At 32.7% G+C, this 15,205-nt stretch overlaps 1 protein-coding gene and 11 non-coding genes across 12 annotated transcripts in view; 1 reads left to right on the top strand and 11 right to left on the bottom strand.

Moving 5' to 3' along the window:
• cfap74 (cilia and flagella associated protein 74) overlaps positions 1 to 15,205 on the top strand; it is a 73,966-nt gene that overhangs the window by 41,221 nt on the left and 17,540 nt on the right. Inside the window, exons 25-26 of the mRNA XM_077725494.1 lie at positions 2,278 to 2,406; positions 14,879 to 14,966. Of these exons, the coding sequence (XP_077581620.1) occupies positions 2,278 to 2,406; positions 14,879 to 14,966 (217 nt within the window). The remainder of the gene's footprint in view (positions 1 to 2,277; positions 2,407 to 14,878; positions 14,967 to 15,205) is intronic.
• On the bottom strand, positions 5,982 to 6,063 carry trnas-aga (transfer RNA serine (anticodon AGA)). The gene has a single exon. It is a non-coding gene; the product is annotated as a tRNA-Ser (tRNA).
• On the bottom strand, positions 6,169 to 6,250 carry trnap-agg (transfer RNA proline (anticodon AGG)). The gene has a single exon. It is a non-coding gene; the product is annotated as a tRNA-Pro (tRNA).
• On the bottom strand, positions 6,354 to 6,435 carry trnas-aga (transfer RNA serine (anticodon AGA)). The gene has a single exon. It is a non-coding gene; the product is annotated as a tRNA-Ser (tRNA).
• trnas-aga (transfer RNA serine (anticodon AGA)) lies at positions 6,541 to 6,622 on the bottom strand. Its single transcript has one exon. It is a non-coding gene; the product is annotated as a tRNA-Ser (tRNA).
• Positions 6,728 to 6,809, bottom strand: trnas-aga (transfer RNA serine (anticodon AGA)). The gene has a single exon. It is a non-coding gene; the product is annotated as a tRNA-Ser (tRNA).
• Positions 6,915 to 6,996, bottom strand: trnas-uga (transfer RNA serine (anticodon UGA)). The gene has a single exon. It is a non-coding gene; the product is annotated as a tRNA-Ser (tRNA).
• Positions 7,102 to 7,183, bottom strand: trnas-aga (transfer RNA serine (anticodon AGA)). Its single transcript has one exon. It is a non-coding gene; the product is annotated as a tRNA-Ser (tRNA).
• On the bottom strand, positions 7,289 to 7,370 carry trnas-uga (transfer RNA serine (anticodon UGA)). The gene has a single exon. It is a non-coding gene; the product is annotated as a tRNA-Ser (tRNA).
• On the bottom strand, positions 7,477 to 7,558 carry trnas-aga (transfer RNA serine (anticodon AGA)). The gene has a single exon. It is a non-coding gene; the product is annotated as a tRNA-Ser (tRNA).
• Positions 7,664 to 7,745, bottom strand: trnas-aga (transfer RNA serine (anticodon AGA)). The gene has a single exon. It is a non-coding gene; the product is annotated as a tRNA-Ser (tRNA).
• On the bottom strand, positions 7,852 to 7,933 carry trnas-aga (transfer RNA serine (anticodon AGA)). Its single transcript has one exon. It is a non-coding gene; the product is annotated as a tRNA-Ser (tRNA).

The following is a 15,205-nucleotide window of genomic DNA, read 5'->3' as shown; positions in this document are numbered from 1 at the left end:
TGATTTAAAAAGGGGAAAATCAGGAAATTTAATATACATCTATACTCTCCATTTTAATTTGATCCTAAAACCGAAAGTTGGCACTCATCATTTACTTTCCCGGGCCACACAAAATGATGCGGCGGGCCAGATTTGGCCCCCTGGCCGCCACTTTGACTCCAGTGCTATAGATTATATTTTAGAAGCGTGACACACAGAGTAAGAAGGTAAAGTGACAAGGTTAAGTGTGTGGCTCATTGCCAATACATTTCCAGTGTGTACAGAGTATTGACGACTGCTATCTGGTTTGACATGTGACAACACGGTAGAGACATTGAATGAAAACTGTCAAGTGTCAATCCGTTCTGGCAGTTTGGGCAAAAAAAAACTCAAATGTCTTGGCAGAATTTCAGGGGGGTTGGACACAGCTGTCTGCTGTTGTCTCAGTTTTGCTGTCATGTTGTCTGAGATGATAAGTAGGCACACCACATAGAATTGTTTGGTAATATCCACAAAGTGTGTTTTCTGCCAGCTGTCAGTCAAAATGGTTCTGTAAAATGGTGACACTCTTACATATTTTTTAAAGTGACTGCGGTAATGTAATTTACATGTAGTTAACAAATTTGGCAATCAAATTTTGTTATATTATACCATTTCTACCCAAAACAACAAGCGACAACTGAATAGAAATTCTATGGCACATGTGTGTCAAAGTGGCGGTCCGGGGGCCAAATCTGGCCCGCCGCATCATTTTGTGTGGCCCGGGAAAGTAAATCATGAGTGCCGACTTTCTGTTTTAGGATCAAATTCAAATGAAGAGTATAGATGTATATTACATTTCCTGATTTTCCCCTTTTTAAATCAATAATTGTAATTTTTTAATCATTTTTTTCTGTGTTTTAAAAAAAAAAACATTTTGTAAAATCAAAAAAATATATTTAAAAAAAAGCTAAAATAAATATTGTTTTAGATCTATAAAAACTGAATATTCAGGGCTTTTAATCCAGTTATTTTAGTCCATTTATTTTAAAAAATCTAAATATTATATCTAAAATGGTCCGGCCCACATGAAATCGAGTTGAGAAGGCAGCTGAGAAAGTTACATGAATGGATTTTTTGTTCCTCTTTTAAACAAAAATAAGTCTCCTATCCAACTTAATCAGCGTGTGATGTCGTTGAGTATCAGTTTAGCCAAACTAAAGGTCAATTTCCCTGAAAGTTGCTTAGTGGGGTGTTCTAGCATCTGCAATGCTGCAAAAGGTATTTTCTTCTGTATTTTACTCCCACTAAAGACGTCAGCTATTTCAAGTAAATAAAATCCATAAAAGAAATTTTAGTTCAAAAATGATGCGTTATCTATGTGTAAATATGATGTAAAATTCACACAGCAAAATACACATGGGACACTTTATTTGAATTTATTAATGTATTCCTATCCTTTCTATCATTTAATTATACCATGTTTTTAATATGTATGCATACTTATTATTATTTATTTTTTATTTGTGTATTTTTATTTTTTCAAAATGTATTTAATTTCATAATATATATATATATATATATATATATATATATATATATATATATATATATATATATATATATATATATATATATATATATATATATATATATATATATATATATATATATATATATATATATATATATATATATATATATATATATATATATATATATATATATATATATATATATATATATATATATATATATATACATATATATATATATATATATATATGGCTTTTTATTGGTATTTGACAGTTTTTATTGATAATTAATTTTAATTTCAATAAAAACTATATCAAATGCCAATAAAAAAATCCATAAGTATATCATGAAAATTTTATAAAATAATACATAATTAATTATAATATGTATTATTTTACAACATTTTCATAATATACTTATGGCTTTTTTATCGGTATTTGACATTGTTTTTATTCATATTAACATTGATTACGTATTATTTAAAAAAAAAAACGATCCTTCAAGCAGGGACTTTTGGAAAATTTAAAAAATATTGTCCTTGGGCGGTTATTTTTTAATATTATCCTCTGTTATAGTATTTAAAAAATATATAAATATGGACGACTGCAACCAAATGAAAATATCTTAACTAGTTCAGTGCAATTTGTTAATAATTTATAGGCTGCCATTGCCTGAAAAGTCCAGGTTTCTATTTTTTTACTTAACTTTTCAATGCATATATAATACATAATGTCTTCCCAATGTTGTTTTTAACATGAACCATGCTTGTGTTCTCCATCTTAGCACCAGCACAGCTCTAAAACTGACCTTTGACCTTTGGCCAGAGATGCGGAAACACATGGAAATCATACCAAGGACGGGTTTTCTCCAGGCTCAGTCCAGCTTTACTGCTCACCTCAAGTTCCTGGCAAGGTACAGAGTTTTTCATAGTATCCAATCCCTGTGTACATACAACATTACATCCAGTAATACTAATTAGCACACCAAGAAAAAAATGGAGTAGTAAATGTCAGGGGATCAACTAGGAGACCTTTAGAGAAAGTATGAGATGAACTTAGTATGGGGGTGTTTGTTTTTATAGTCCACCCACGCTTTTGGTTTGCATTTTAAAAGTCTAACTTAGTGTGTTCAAGACCATAATCAATGCCAAGATTATATCAAAATCATGGCAAGATGGGAAAAATGGAAAGAAGGAATATTACCATATTTTCTCACTTATGGCGAATATGTTGCAAAAAAAATGATGAGTGGATCAAAGGTTCGGCTTATATGCGCATAAATTAGACTTGACGTGCAAGAAATGCCGTAACGCAAAACTGTTGGGTCGATTTGGATTCACAGTATTTAAAAAATACCAAGTGCGATGATTTTTCATGAGATTTTCCCTTCAAAGTAACACATGTACTGCAATTAAAAATTTGGAAAATTATGAATCGGGGTGTTTTATGCGAGAGAAATGGTAAATTTTGACGATTTGAAGGAAATTTTAAGGGTACGGCTTATACGTGAAGGCGGCTTATATGCGAGAAATTACTTTTTTTTCTTTTTTTTTACTACCTACGCCAAAAAATTCACCTTACATTGTAAGTTTAACCTTGCGTGATAAGTGATATGCGAGAAAATGCCTTTTTAGATATAATATTTAGATTTTTTTTGTATAAATGGATTAAAAGAACTGGATTAAAAGCCCTGAATATTCAGTTTTTTATAGATCTAAAACAATGTTTATTTTAGCTTTTTTTAAATATGTTTTTAGATTTTACAAAATGATGATTTTTGAACTAAAAACAGAAAAAATGGGTTAAAACATTACAATTATGAAAATGAAGCTTTTAAAGGGGGAAAATCAGGAAATTTAATATACATCTATACTCTTAGATATAATATTTAGATTATTATTTGTTTATGAATGAATTTAAAAAACTGGATTAAAATTCCTGAATATTCCGTTTTTTATAGATCTAAAACAATGTTTATTTTAGCTTTTTTTAAATATGTTTTTAGATTTTACAAAATGATGATTTTTGAACTAAAAACAAAAAAAATGATTAAAAAGATACAATTTTTGATTTAAAAGGTGGAAATCAGGAAATTTAATATACATCTATACTCTTCATTTTAATTTGATCCTAAAACAGAAAGTCATCACTCATGATTTACATTCCTGGGCCGCACAAAATGATCCAGCGGGCCAGATTTGGCCCCCGGACCGCCACTTTGACACCTGTCCCTTACATGATGCAATGAAGCTCACAAACACTGATGCCCTTACGATGAGATGAGCAGGATTATCTTGTACAAAGAGCAAAGAATAGCTTTAAGGGAAGCCAGAATCTCAAAATGAAGAGTTATTGCAGAGAAAGCCAAAGACGAATTAACGAACAATAGAAAAATATTGTTAAGCGTGGAGGTGAAAGGCTGAAAAGTCTAAGAAAAATGCCCATCTGCGTATTTGAGAGTGGGAGCCGCCACTGCCATCAGGGCAGAAGCAGTAAGCAACAGAAGCCCGACTCACACTGTAATCCTCACTTTAAAACCTCTGCTGATTCACTAAAGCAGATTACCGCCATTTCCCACTTTCTCTTCCTATCCTGCTGCTCTGCTTCAACCTATTATTATTATTATTATTGTTATTATTATTATTATTATTATTATTATTATTATTATTATTATTATTATTATTATTATTATTATTATTATTATTATTATTATTATTATTATTACTATTATTATTATTATTATTATTATTATTATTATTATTATTATTATTATTATTATTATTATTATTATTATTATTATTATTATTATTATTATTATTATTATTAATTATTAATATTATTATTATTATTATTATTATTATTATTATTATTATTATCATCATCATCATCATCATCATCATCATCATCATTATTATTATTATTATTATTATTATCATCATCATCATCATTATTATCATCATCATCATTATTATTATTATTATTATTATTATTATCTTATTTATTTTTTTCTTCTATTGGCCATTTTAATTGTTTTACTTTTGAATTGTTTGGACAATTTTAGTTTGTAATGTCCACCCTTTTGAATGACCTTGTATTGAATCGTGCTATCCAAAAAAAATTGTTATTATTCTAAATGGCACTGAAATATGATCATCCATTGGCAACACTCCCAGGTGAGACAGATTTGGCATTGATCGCCTTCACTGGCAGATAAGGATTTCATATACTAAATTTTCAGCATAATCTATAGCACAGGTGTCAAAGTGGCGGCCCGGGGGCTAAATCTGGCCCGCTGCATCATTTTGTGTGGCCCGGGAAAGTAAATCATGAGTGCTGACTTTCTGTTTTAGGATCAAATTGAAAGGAATAGTATGGATGGATATTTAATGTTCTGATTTCCCCCCTTTTAAATCAATAATTGTAATTTTTTAATCATTTTTTTCTGTTTTAAGTTCAAAAATCATTTTGTTAAATCAAAAAATGTATTTAAAAAAAAAGCTAAAATGAACATTGTTTTAGATCTTTTAATCTTTTTTCTCTGTTTTCAGTTAAAAAATAATTTTCTTAAAATCGAATGATATATTTTAAAAAATGCTAAAATAAACATTGTTTTAGATCTATAAAAAACTGAATATTCAGGGCTTTTAATCCAGTTCTTTTAATTCGTTTATTAAAAAAATCTAAATATTATATCTAAGAGTATAGATGTTCCCCCTTTTAAATCAATAATTGTCATTTTTTAATCAATTTTTTGAATCCATTCACAATATTTATAAAGATAAATGATAGTATTAAAGAGAAATTCAACAAAATGTAGTTAAGCTTCTTCTGCAGGCTATTTTTAATCATATTTTTATCTTTGGCTGTGGGCCGGTAAAAAACTGGGCATAGGGCCATAGTTGGCCCGCGGGCTGCAGTTTGAACACCAATGCACGAAACCACAAATCGCCACCGTTATCAGAACACACGATGCAAAATAGTACAAAATAAGTCAATTCTAGCATAGATATGCAATGCAAAATCTCATTTTCAGGTTATATTTATATTTGATTTTGCATTAAACTCCCTGGGGCATTTTTTAAATGTTCAAGCAGCAATTCCCTTTCATTCCTAAAAACACATTTTTCGTTTATTTGATCAATTCTCAAACCTACTGTAGAATGACTCACCGCTTTTCAGCATGTTCTGGCTCTCCTTCCTGTCCAAAATCTTACTTCAGCACTGCCTACCCACTGGCTTTCTTTAACTGTATGACTCTCCTCCTCCTCCACTCACCACCCCGTACTGTAAATCCATAGTATTGTTCCATATTCTCCATAATCCCTTTCTCCATTATATCAAGGTCAGTGGTTCACTTGCAAGTGATCCTTGTAATGTGATTGGAATGCTACTGTATGCCGCACATATGTACATATACTTTACACACTACAAAACCGGCAGTGACTACTTCAGTTTGATATATTCCCAATTGAACCAATAATCATTACTCGTTGTTGACAGGATTTGAACCTGCGAGGGGAGACCCCAATGGATTTCTAGTCCATCGCCTTAACCACTCGGCCACAACAACTACACCTGCATTTTAAATGCTAATTTTATTAGCTAAGAATGATAATGGTAATATTAGCAGCAAAGATTTAATCAATAAACATAGCTAACTTTACAAAATGCAGTCCATTGTTGGCAGGATTCGAACCTACGAGGGGAGACCCCGAAGGATTCCTAGTCCATCGCCTTAACCACTCAGCCACAACAACTCCTTCTGTGGTAAAATATGCTAATTTTAGCAGCCAAGAATGATTATGCTATCATTAACAGCAACAATTGAACCAAAAACAGCTTACTTCACAAAATTCACTGCGTTGTTGGCAGGATTTGAACCTACGAGGGGATACCCCAATGGATTTCTAGTCCATCGCCTTAACCACTCGGCCACAACAACTCCATCTGTGGTTTAAAGTGCTAATTTTAGCAGCTAGGAATGATAATGCTATCATTAGCAGCAACAATTGAACCTAAAACATATCTTACTTCACAAAATTCAATTCGTTGTTGGCAGGGTTCGAACCTACGAGGGGAGACCCCAATGGATTTCTAGTCCATCGCCTTAACCACTCGGCCACAACAACTCCATCTGTTGTATAGAGTGCTAATTTTAGCAGCTAGCAATGATAATGCTATCATTAGCAGCAACAATAGAACCAAAAACGTAGCTTACTTCACAAAATTCACTTCGTTGTTGGCAGGATTCGATCCTGCGAGGGGAGACTCCAATGAATTTCTAGTCCATCGCCTTAACCACTCGGCCACAACAACTCCATCTGTGGTGTAAAGTGCTAATTGTAGCAGCTAGGAATGATAATGCTATCATTAGCAGCAACAATTGAACCAAAAAAATAGCTTACTTCACAAAAGTCATTTCGTTGTTGGCAGGATTCGAACCTACGAGGGGAGACCCCAATGGATTTCAAGTCCATCGCCTTAACCACTCGGCCACAACAACTCCATCTGTGGTGTAATGTGCTAATTGTAGCAGCTAGCAATGATAATGCTATCATTAGCAGCAACAATAGAACCAAAAACGTAGCTTACTTCACAAAATTCACTTCGTTGTTGGCAGGATTCAAACCTACGAGGGGAAACCCCAATGAATCTCTAGTCCATCGCCTTAACCACTCGGCCACAACAACTCCATCTGTGGTGTAAAGTGCTAATTGTAGCAGCTAGGAATGACAATGCTATCATTAGCAGCAACAATTGAACCAAAAAAATAGCTTACTTCACAAAAGTCATTTCGTTGTTGGCAGGATTCGAACCTACGAGGGGAGACCCCAATGGATTTCAAGTCCATCGCCTTAACCACTCGGCCACAACAACTACATCTGTGCCATACAGTGCTAATTTTAGCAGCTAAGAATGATAATGCTAACATTAGCAGTAAAGATTGAACCAATAAACATAGCTAACTTTACAAAATGAACTTCGTTGTTGGCAGGATTTGAACCTACGAGGGGAGACCCCAATGGATTTCTAGTCCATCGCCTTAACCACTCGGCCACAACAACTCCAATTGAGGTGTACGGTTCTAATTTTAGCAGCTAAGAATGATAATGCTATCATTAGCAGCAAAAATTGAACCAAAAACATAGCTTACTTCACAAAATTCACTTCGTTGTTGGCAGGACTCGAACCTACGAGGGGAGACCCCAATGGATTTCTAGTCCAGCGCCTTAACCACTCGGCCACAACAACTCCATTTGTGATTTTCAGTGCTAATTTTAGCAACTAACAATGATAATGCTAACACTAGTAGCAACAAATGAACCAATCAACATTGCTAACTTTACAAAATGAACTTCGTTGTTGGCAGGATTTGAACCTACGAGGGGAGACCCCAATGGATTTCTAGTCCATCGCCTTAACCACTCGGCCACAACAACTCCACACATAGACTAGTTTCCTAATTTCAGCCTCCATGAATGATAATGCTAACATTTGAACCATTTTTTTTTCAAGCAAGAATCATTTAAACTCCTTGCAATAGTGAAATTCCCTAATTTATAGCACCAAATTACATTTTAGGGAACACTTCCCTAAACGTAGCTAACCTAATGTCAGAGTCACATGAAAAGTATCCCTTGAATCAGCGGTTTTAGACTTAATCTCCAAAGAGTGTCCTACAGCTGCAGTTCCATCTGATAAAAGGGAGATTACAAGGATGATTTCCTGCAGACTTGCAACAGATTACATGGAACGCCACAGCTATTGCAAAGCCCACCATAGCATGCACCATTAACAACATTTTTAATTTACCTCGTAACAACCAAACATGAACTTTTCCTCCTCATCACTACTTGGCAACAAACTGTAAAAGTTTCTGAGTTTTTTTCTATTTATTCATCAATACACAGTACAGTAAAACATCACTAAACCTCTTAATCCGTTTTGTAATCCTTTTTATAATCACATTTTATTAGTGAAGTCAAATCCAAGCAAGGGCTCTGTGTCTCAGTAGAATGTCCTTGAAATTGTTGTTTTGGGATGTAGTAAGAAACCAGAGTACCCATAGAAAACCCACACAAACACGAAGAACAACTCGACATAGGAAAGGCAGGGATTTGGGATTGAACCTCCGATAACTAAATTGTTGCCAAGTATCATCAATAGGCTCTTTTCGAGATTTTAAAAAAAATGTAATATCTGAGTTCTGTTTAATATCTAAGTACTGTTTAATATCTAAGTACTGTTTAATATCTAAGTACTGTTTCATTTCTAGGTACTGTTTAATATCTAAGTACTGTTTAATATCTAAGTACTGTTTAATATCTAAGTACTGTTTAATATCTAAGTACTGTTTCATATCTAAGTATTGTTTAATATCTAACTACTGTTTAATATCTAAGCACTGTTTAATATCTAAGTACTATTTAATATCTAAGTACTGTTTCATATCTAAGTATTGTTTAATATCTAACTACTGTTTAATATCTAAGTACTGTTCAATATGTAAGTACTGTTTAGTATCTAAGTACTGTTTAATATGCAAGTACTGTTTAATATCTTAGTACTGTTTAATATCTACGTACTGATTAATATCCAAGTACTGTTTAATTTCTAAGTACTGTTTAATATCTAAGTACTTTTTAATATATAAGTACTGTTTGATATCTAAGTACTGTTTCATTTCTAGGTACTGTTTAATATCTAAGTACTGTCTATTATCTAAGTACTGTCTAATATCTAAGTACTGTATAATATCTAAGTACTGTTTAATATCTAAGTACTGTTTAATATCTAAGTACTGTTTAGTATCTAAGTACTGTTTAATATCTAACTACTGTTTACTGTCTAAGTACTTTTTACTATCTAAGTACTGGTTAATATCTAAGTACTGTTTAAAATCAAAGTACTGTTTAACATCTAGGTACCGTTTAATATCTAAGTACTGTTTAATATCTAAGTGCTGTTTAATATCTAAGTACTGTTTAATATCTAAGTACTCTTTAATATCTAAGTACTCTTTAATATCTAAGTGCTCTTTAATATCTAAGTACTCTTTAATATCTAAGTACTGTTTAGAATCTAAGTACTGTTTAAATTGTCCTAAATCACATGAATAATTTTACCGTTTATGCGTCTGTATGATGTAATTATCAAAAAACGTAGTGTAGAATGAACAGGCAATTTTTTTTAATTTAACTAAATTCCTTTATTTTCAAATACAATGAGATTTACACACGTAAATAAGTCATCCTAAAAAGATTTATATGCCATGGATCATTGCAAAGAGAACACAACCAATCTGCGCCGGATGCTGACACATCTTAACCTTCATCTATCCACAAAATCCTCCATTCCAACATATGGGCCTGGCGACATCCCGCTAGGCTTTTCCACTCGGGCCTGCCAAACTAATTCAAGAGTGACTCTCCAACAGTGATTCTATTAGCAGGCAGCACCAGAGTGCTTCCTTAAGTACACCCTTTGCAGTCATTGGTCAGGCCACAACTACCCAATTTTCATCACTTGCTTTTGTTAATGCTGGGATTTCATTTTACTCTTTAGGAAGTGATTTTCTTGCAAGTGTCTTACAGTAGAATCACATATTTTGGAGTGTGTCTTATTAATGCTGACAGCATATGGTATGCATGCGTCATCACACCCTGATATGACAGATTTTAAAGCCTTGCTTCTACTGCTGTTCAGGAATAAAAACATCCCTGACATCTGCAGTGTCTAAAAATGACCAAAATAGTTCTCATCAATTCATCCATTATTAAATGTACGAGTCAAAAACAAAAAAAGGGTGGTGAAGAACTGAGTTTAGAAAAAAAAATGTGAATACAATTCATACCGATTAGAGCATGGCTGCTGACTGCTGCCAACTAGTGGACACAAGTGGAAGTGTAGTAAACCTTTGTTTATATTCAGCAAAGAGACTGTTTAAAATTTAAGTACTGTTTAATTTCTAAGTACTGTTTAATATCTAAGTACTGTTTAACATCTAAGTACTGTTTAATATCTAAGTACTGTTCAATATCTAAGGACTGTTTAATATCTAAGTACTGTTCAATATCTAAGTACTGTTTAATATCTAAGTACTGTTTAATATCTAAGTACTATTTAATATCTAAGTACTGTTTGATATCTAAGTACTGTTTAATATCTAAGTACTGTTTAATATCTAAGTACTGTTTAATATCTAAGTACTGTTTAATATCTAAGTACTGTTTAATATCTAAGTACTGTTTAATATCTAAGTACTGTTTAATATCTAAGTACTGTTTAATATAAGTACTGTCTAATATCTAAGTACTGTCTAATATCTAAGTACTATCTAATATCTAAGTACTGTATAATATCTAAGTACTGTTTAATATCTAAGTACTGTTTAATATCTAAGTACTGTCTAATATCTAAGTACTGTCTAATATCTAAGTACTGTCTAATATCTAAGTACTGTTTAATATCTAAGTACTGTTTAGTATCTAAGTACTGTTTAATATCTAACTACTGTTTACTATCTAAGTACTTTTTACTATCTAAGTACTGTTTACTATCTAAGTACTGTTTAATATATAAGTACTGTTTAATATCTAAGTACTGTTTAATATCTAACTACTATTTAATATCTAAGTACTGTTTGATACCTAAGTACTGTTTAATATCTAAGTACTGTTTAATATCTAAGTACTGTTTAATATCTAAGTACTGTTTAATATCTAAGTACTGTTTAATATCTAAGTACTGTTTAATATAAGTACTGTTTAATATCTAACTACTGTTTAATGTCTAAGTACTGTTTAATATCTAAGTACTGTTTAATATCTAAGTACTGTTTAATATCTAAGTACTGTTTAATATCTAAGTACTGTCTAATATCTAAGTACTGTCTAATATCTAAGTACTGTATAATATCTAAGTACTGTTTAATATCTAAGTACTGTTTAATATCTAAGTACTGTTTAATATAAGTACTGTCTAATATCTAAGTACTGTCTAATATCTAAGTACTGTCTAATATCTAAGTACTGTATAATATCTAAGTACTGTTTAATATCTAAGTACTGTCTAATATCTAAGTACTGTCTAATATCTAAGTACTGTCTAATATCTAAGTACTGTTTAATATCTAAGTACTGTTTAGTATCTAAGTACTGTTTAATATCTAACTACTGTTTACTATCTAAGTACTTTTTACTATCTAAGTACTGTTTACTATCTAAGTACTGTTTAATATATAAGTACTGTTTAATATCTAACTACCGTCTAATATACAAGTACTGTTTAATATCTAAGTACTGTTTAAAATCTAAGTACTGTTTAAAATCTAAGTGCTGTTTAATATCTAAGTACCGTTTAATATCTAAGTACTCTTTAATATCTAAGTACTGTTTAGGATCTAAGTACTGTTTAATTTGTCTTAAATCACATGAATAATTTTACCTTTTGTACATCTGTATAATGTAATTATTTAAAAACATAGTGTACAATTAATAGGCGATTTTTCTAATTTAACTAAATTCCTTTATTTTCATATACAATGAGATTTACACACATCAATAAGTCATCCTAAAAAGATGTATATGCCTATGATCATTGCAAAGAGAACACAACCAATCTGCGCCGGATGCTGACACATCTTAACCTTCATCCATCCACAAAATTCTCCATTCCAACATATGGGCCTGGCGACATCCCGCTAGGCTTTTCCACTCGGGCCTGCCAAACTAATTCAAGAGTGACTCTCCAACAGTGATTCTATTAGCAGGCAGCACCAGAGTGCTTCCTTAAGTACACCCTTTGCAGTCATTGGTCAGGCCACAACTACCCAATTTTCATCACTTGCTTTTGTTAATGCTGGAATTTCATTTTACTCTTTAGGAAGTGATTTTCTTGAAAGTGTCTTACAGTAGAATCACATATTTTTGCAGCGTGTCTTATTAATGCTGACAGCATATGGTATGCATGCGTCATCACACCCTGATTTGACAGATTTTAAAGCCTTGCTTCTACTGCTGTTCAGGGATAAAAACATCCCTGACATCTGCAGTGTCTTAAAATGACCAAAATAGTTCTCAACTATTCATCCATTTTTAAATGTACGAGTCAAAAACAAAAAAGGGTGGTGAAGAACTGAGTTTAGAAAAGAAAATGTGAATACAATTCATACCGATTAGAGCACGGCTGCTGACTGCTGCCAACTAGTGGACACAAGTGGAAGTGTAGTAAACCTTTGTTTATATTCAGCAAAGAGACTGTTTAATATTTAAGTACTGTTTAATTTCTAAGTACTGTTTAATATCTAAGTACTGTTTAACATCTAAGTACTGTTTAATATCTAAGTACTGTTCAATATCTAAGGACTGTTTAATATCTAAGTACTGTTTAATATCTAAGTATTGTTCAATATCTAAGTACTTAATATCTAAGTACTGTTTAATATCTAAGTACTGTTTAACATCTAAGTACTGTTTAATATCTAAGTATTGTTCAATATCTAAGTACTTAATATCTAAGTACTGTTTAATATCTAAGTACTGTTCAATATCTAAGGACTGTTTAATATCTAAGTACTGTTTAATATCTAAGTACTGTTTAATATCTAAGTACTGTTTAACATCTAAGTACTGTTTAATATCTAAGTACTGTTTAACATCTAAGTACTGTTTGATATCTAAGTACTGTTTAATATCTAAGTACTGTTTAATATCTAAGTACTGTTTAAGATCTAAGTACTACTCAATATCTATGTACTGTTTAATATCTAAGTATTCTCTAATATCTAAGTACTGTTTAATATCTAAGTACTGTTTAATATCTAAGTATTGTTTAATATCTAAGTACATTTGACCGGCGACCAAAAGATCGGCGACCAAAAAACTGGTGACCAAACGTCCGGTCACGTTATGAAACTGCTTTTATTCACTAAGTGCGTAGCTGTGAGTGGAAAGTGGAAGTACTGGGAGTGGGTTTTATGTGACCATAACTAGTAGGCCTATTTGAATCCTAAATGTCTACCATCACCATGGTTACAACTTGCGGCAGCGTGGAGGCGTATGCTGCATCGTTTTCTCTTTCGTTGGCTCGCTCTTGCTTTCCCCAGCGAGCAGATCCCCCCAGCCGTGGGTTCAACTAAAATAATGGCTCTTTTGGGTCTGAATACTTGTCTTACTTTGAAAAACTCAGTGGTATGTCGTGGCTTCTGACTTTGCTAATTTTACATGAAGCAATATGTGGTTTGTATTTTTTTGGCCCATTTTTGGATTAGCGTAAGCAAAACTGAACAAGTTACAGTGTGGATTTTCATGTTTTTATGAACTTAAACACCCCCCGAATACTACTACTACTACTACTACTACAACAGCTTCGTCTAGTGGATGAATAACACCCGCCACTATTAATACTACTACTACTACTATTACAACAGCTTTGTCTGGTGGATGTATAACACCCGCCACTATTAATACTACTACTCCTACTTCTACTACTACTACAGCTTTAGCTAGTGGATGTATAACACCCCCCACTACTACTACTACTACCACTACTACGACTACTGCTACTACTACTACTACCACTACTACTACTACTGCTACTACTACTACTACTACTACTACTACTACCACTACTACTGCTACTACTACCACTACTACTACTACTGCTACTACTACTACTACTACTACTGCTACTACCACTACTACCACTACTACTGCTACTACTACTACTACCACTACTACTACTACTACTACTACTACTACTACTACCACTACTACTACTACTGCTACTACTACTACTACTACTACGACTACTACTACTGCTACTACTACTGGTACTACTACTGCTACTTCTACCACTGCTACTACTACTGGTACTGCTACTACTACCGCTACTACTACTACTACTGCTACTACTACTACTGCTACTACTACTGGTACTACTACTACTGCTACTACTACTACTGGTACTACTACTGGTACTACTACTACTACTACTACTACTGCTACTACTACCACTGCTACTACTACTGGTACTACTACTACTACCGCTACTACTACTACTGCTACTACTACTACTGCTACTACTACTGGTACTACTACTTCTACTACTACTGCTACTACTGCTACTACTACTACTGCTACTACTGCTACTACTGCTGCTACTACTACTACTATTATTACAGCTTCATCAAGTGGATGTATAACACAATCCCCTACTACTACTGCATCTTATAATCCGGTGCGCCTTATAAAGGAAACAAATCTTAAGATAAACAATTCATTGCAGGGATACATTTTAGTGCAAAAAAAATCCGGTAAATCTCAGTCTTGTCTTAATTGTGGGCTGATATATGATCATTTACTCCCTTTCTCATTGTTTTCCAGAGACACCCTACCACAAGATGCTGATAAATATTTTGACAGTGCAACCGGTGTCCTGGAAGTTCCAATGACTGTGCAAGTAGCAGGACAGGTTTGTTTTATACTTGACATATTTCTAACACGGCCTGTTTTATATCGCAATGAGGTTCTGTCAACATCTTTGTCATCCTTATCCCAAACAAAAGCCAAACACTTATGCTTATAACCTATTTAGCTGCCTAGCTAAAATTACCTCCTGCCCTTAAGGTCTATTTGCTCCATGGGTATTACAAACCGGGCATATTGACGTTATTCCACATTATCGAAATGAAAATGTCTCTTAACTGAGGC

Source organism: Stigmatopora nigra, chromosome 1 (assembly GCF_051989575.1).
Source record: "Stigmatopora nigra isolate UIUO_SnigA chromosome 1, RoL_Snig_1.1, whole genome shotgun sequence".
Taxonomy (NCBI): Eukaryota; Metazoa; Chordata; class Actinopteri; order Syngnathiformes; family Syngnathidae; genus Stigmatopora; species Stigmatopora nigra.
Note: the sequence above shows the minus strand (reverse complement) of the source record. Positions and strands in the feature narration are given on the sequence as shown.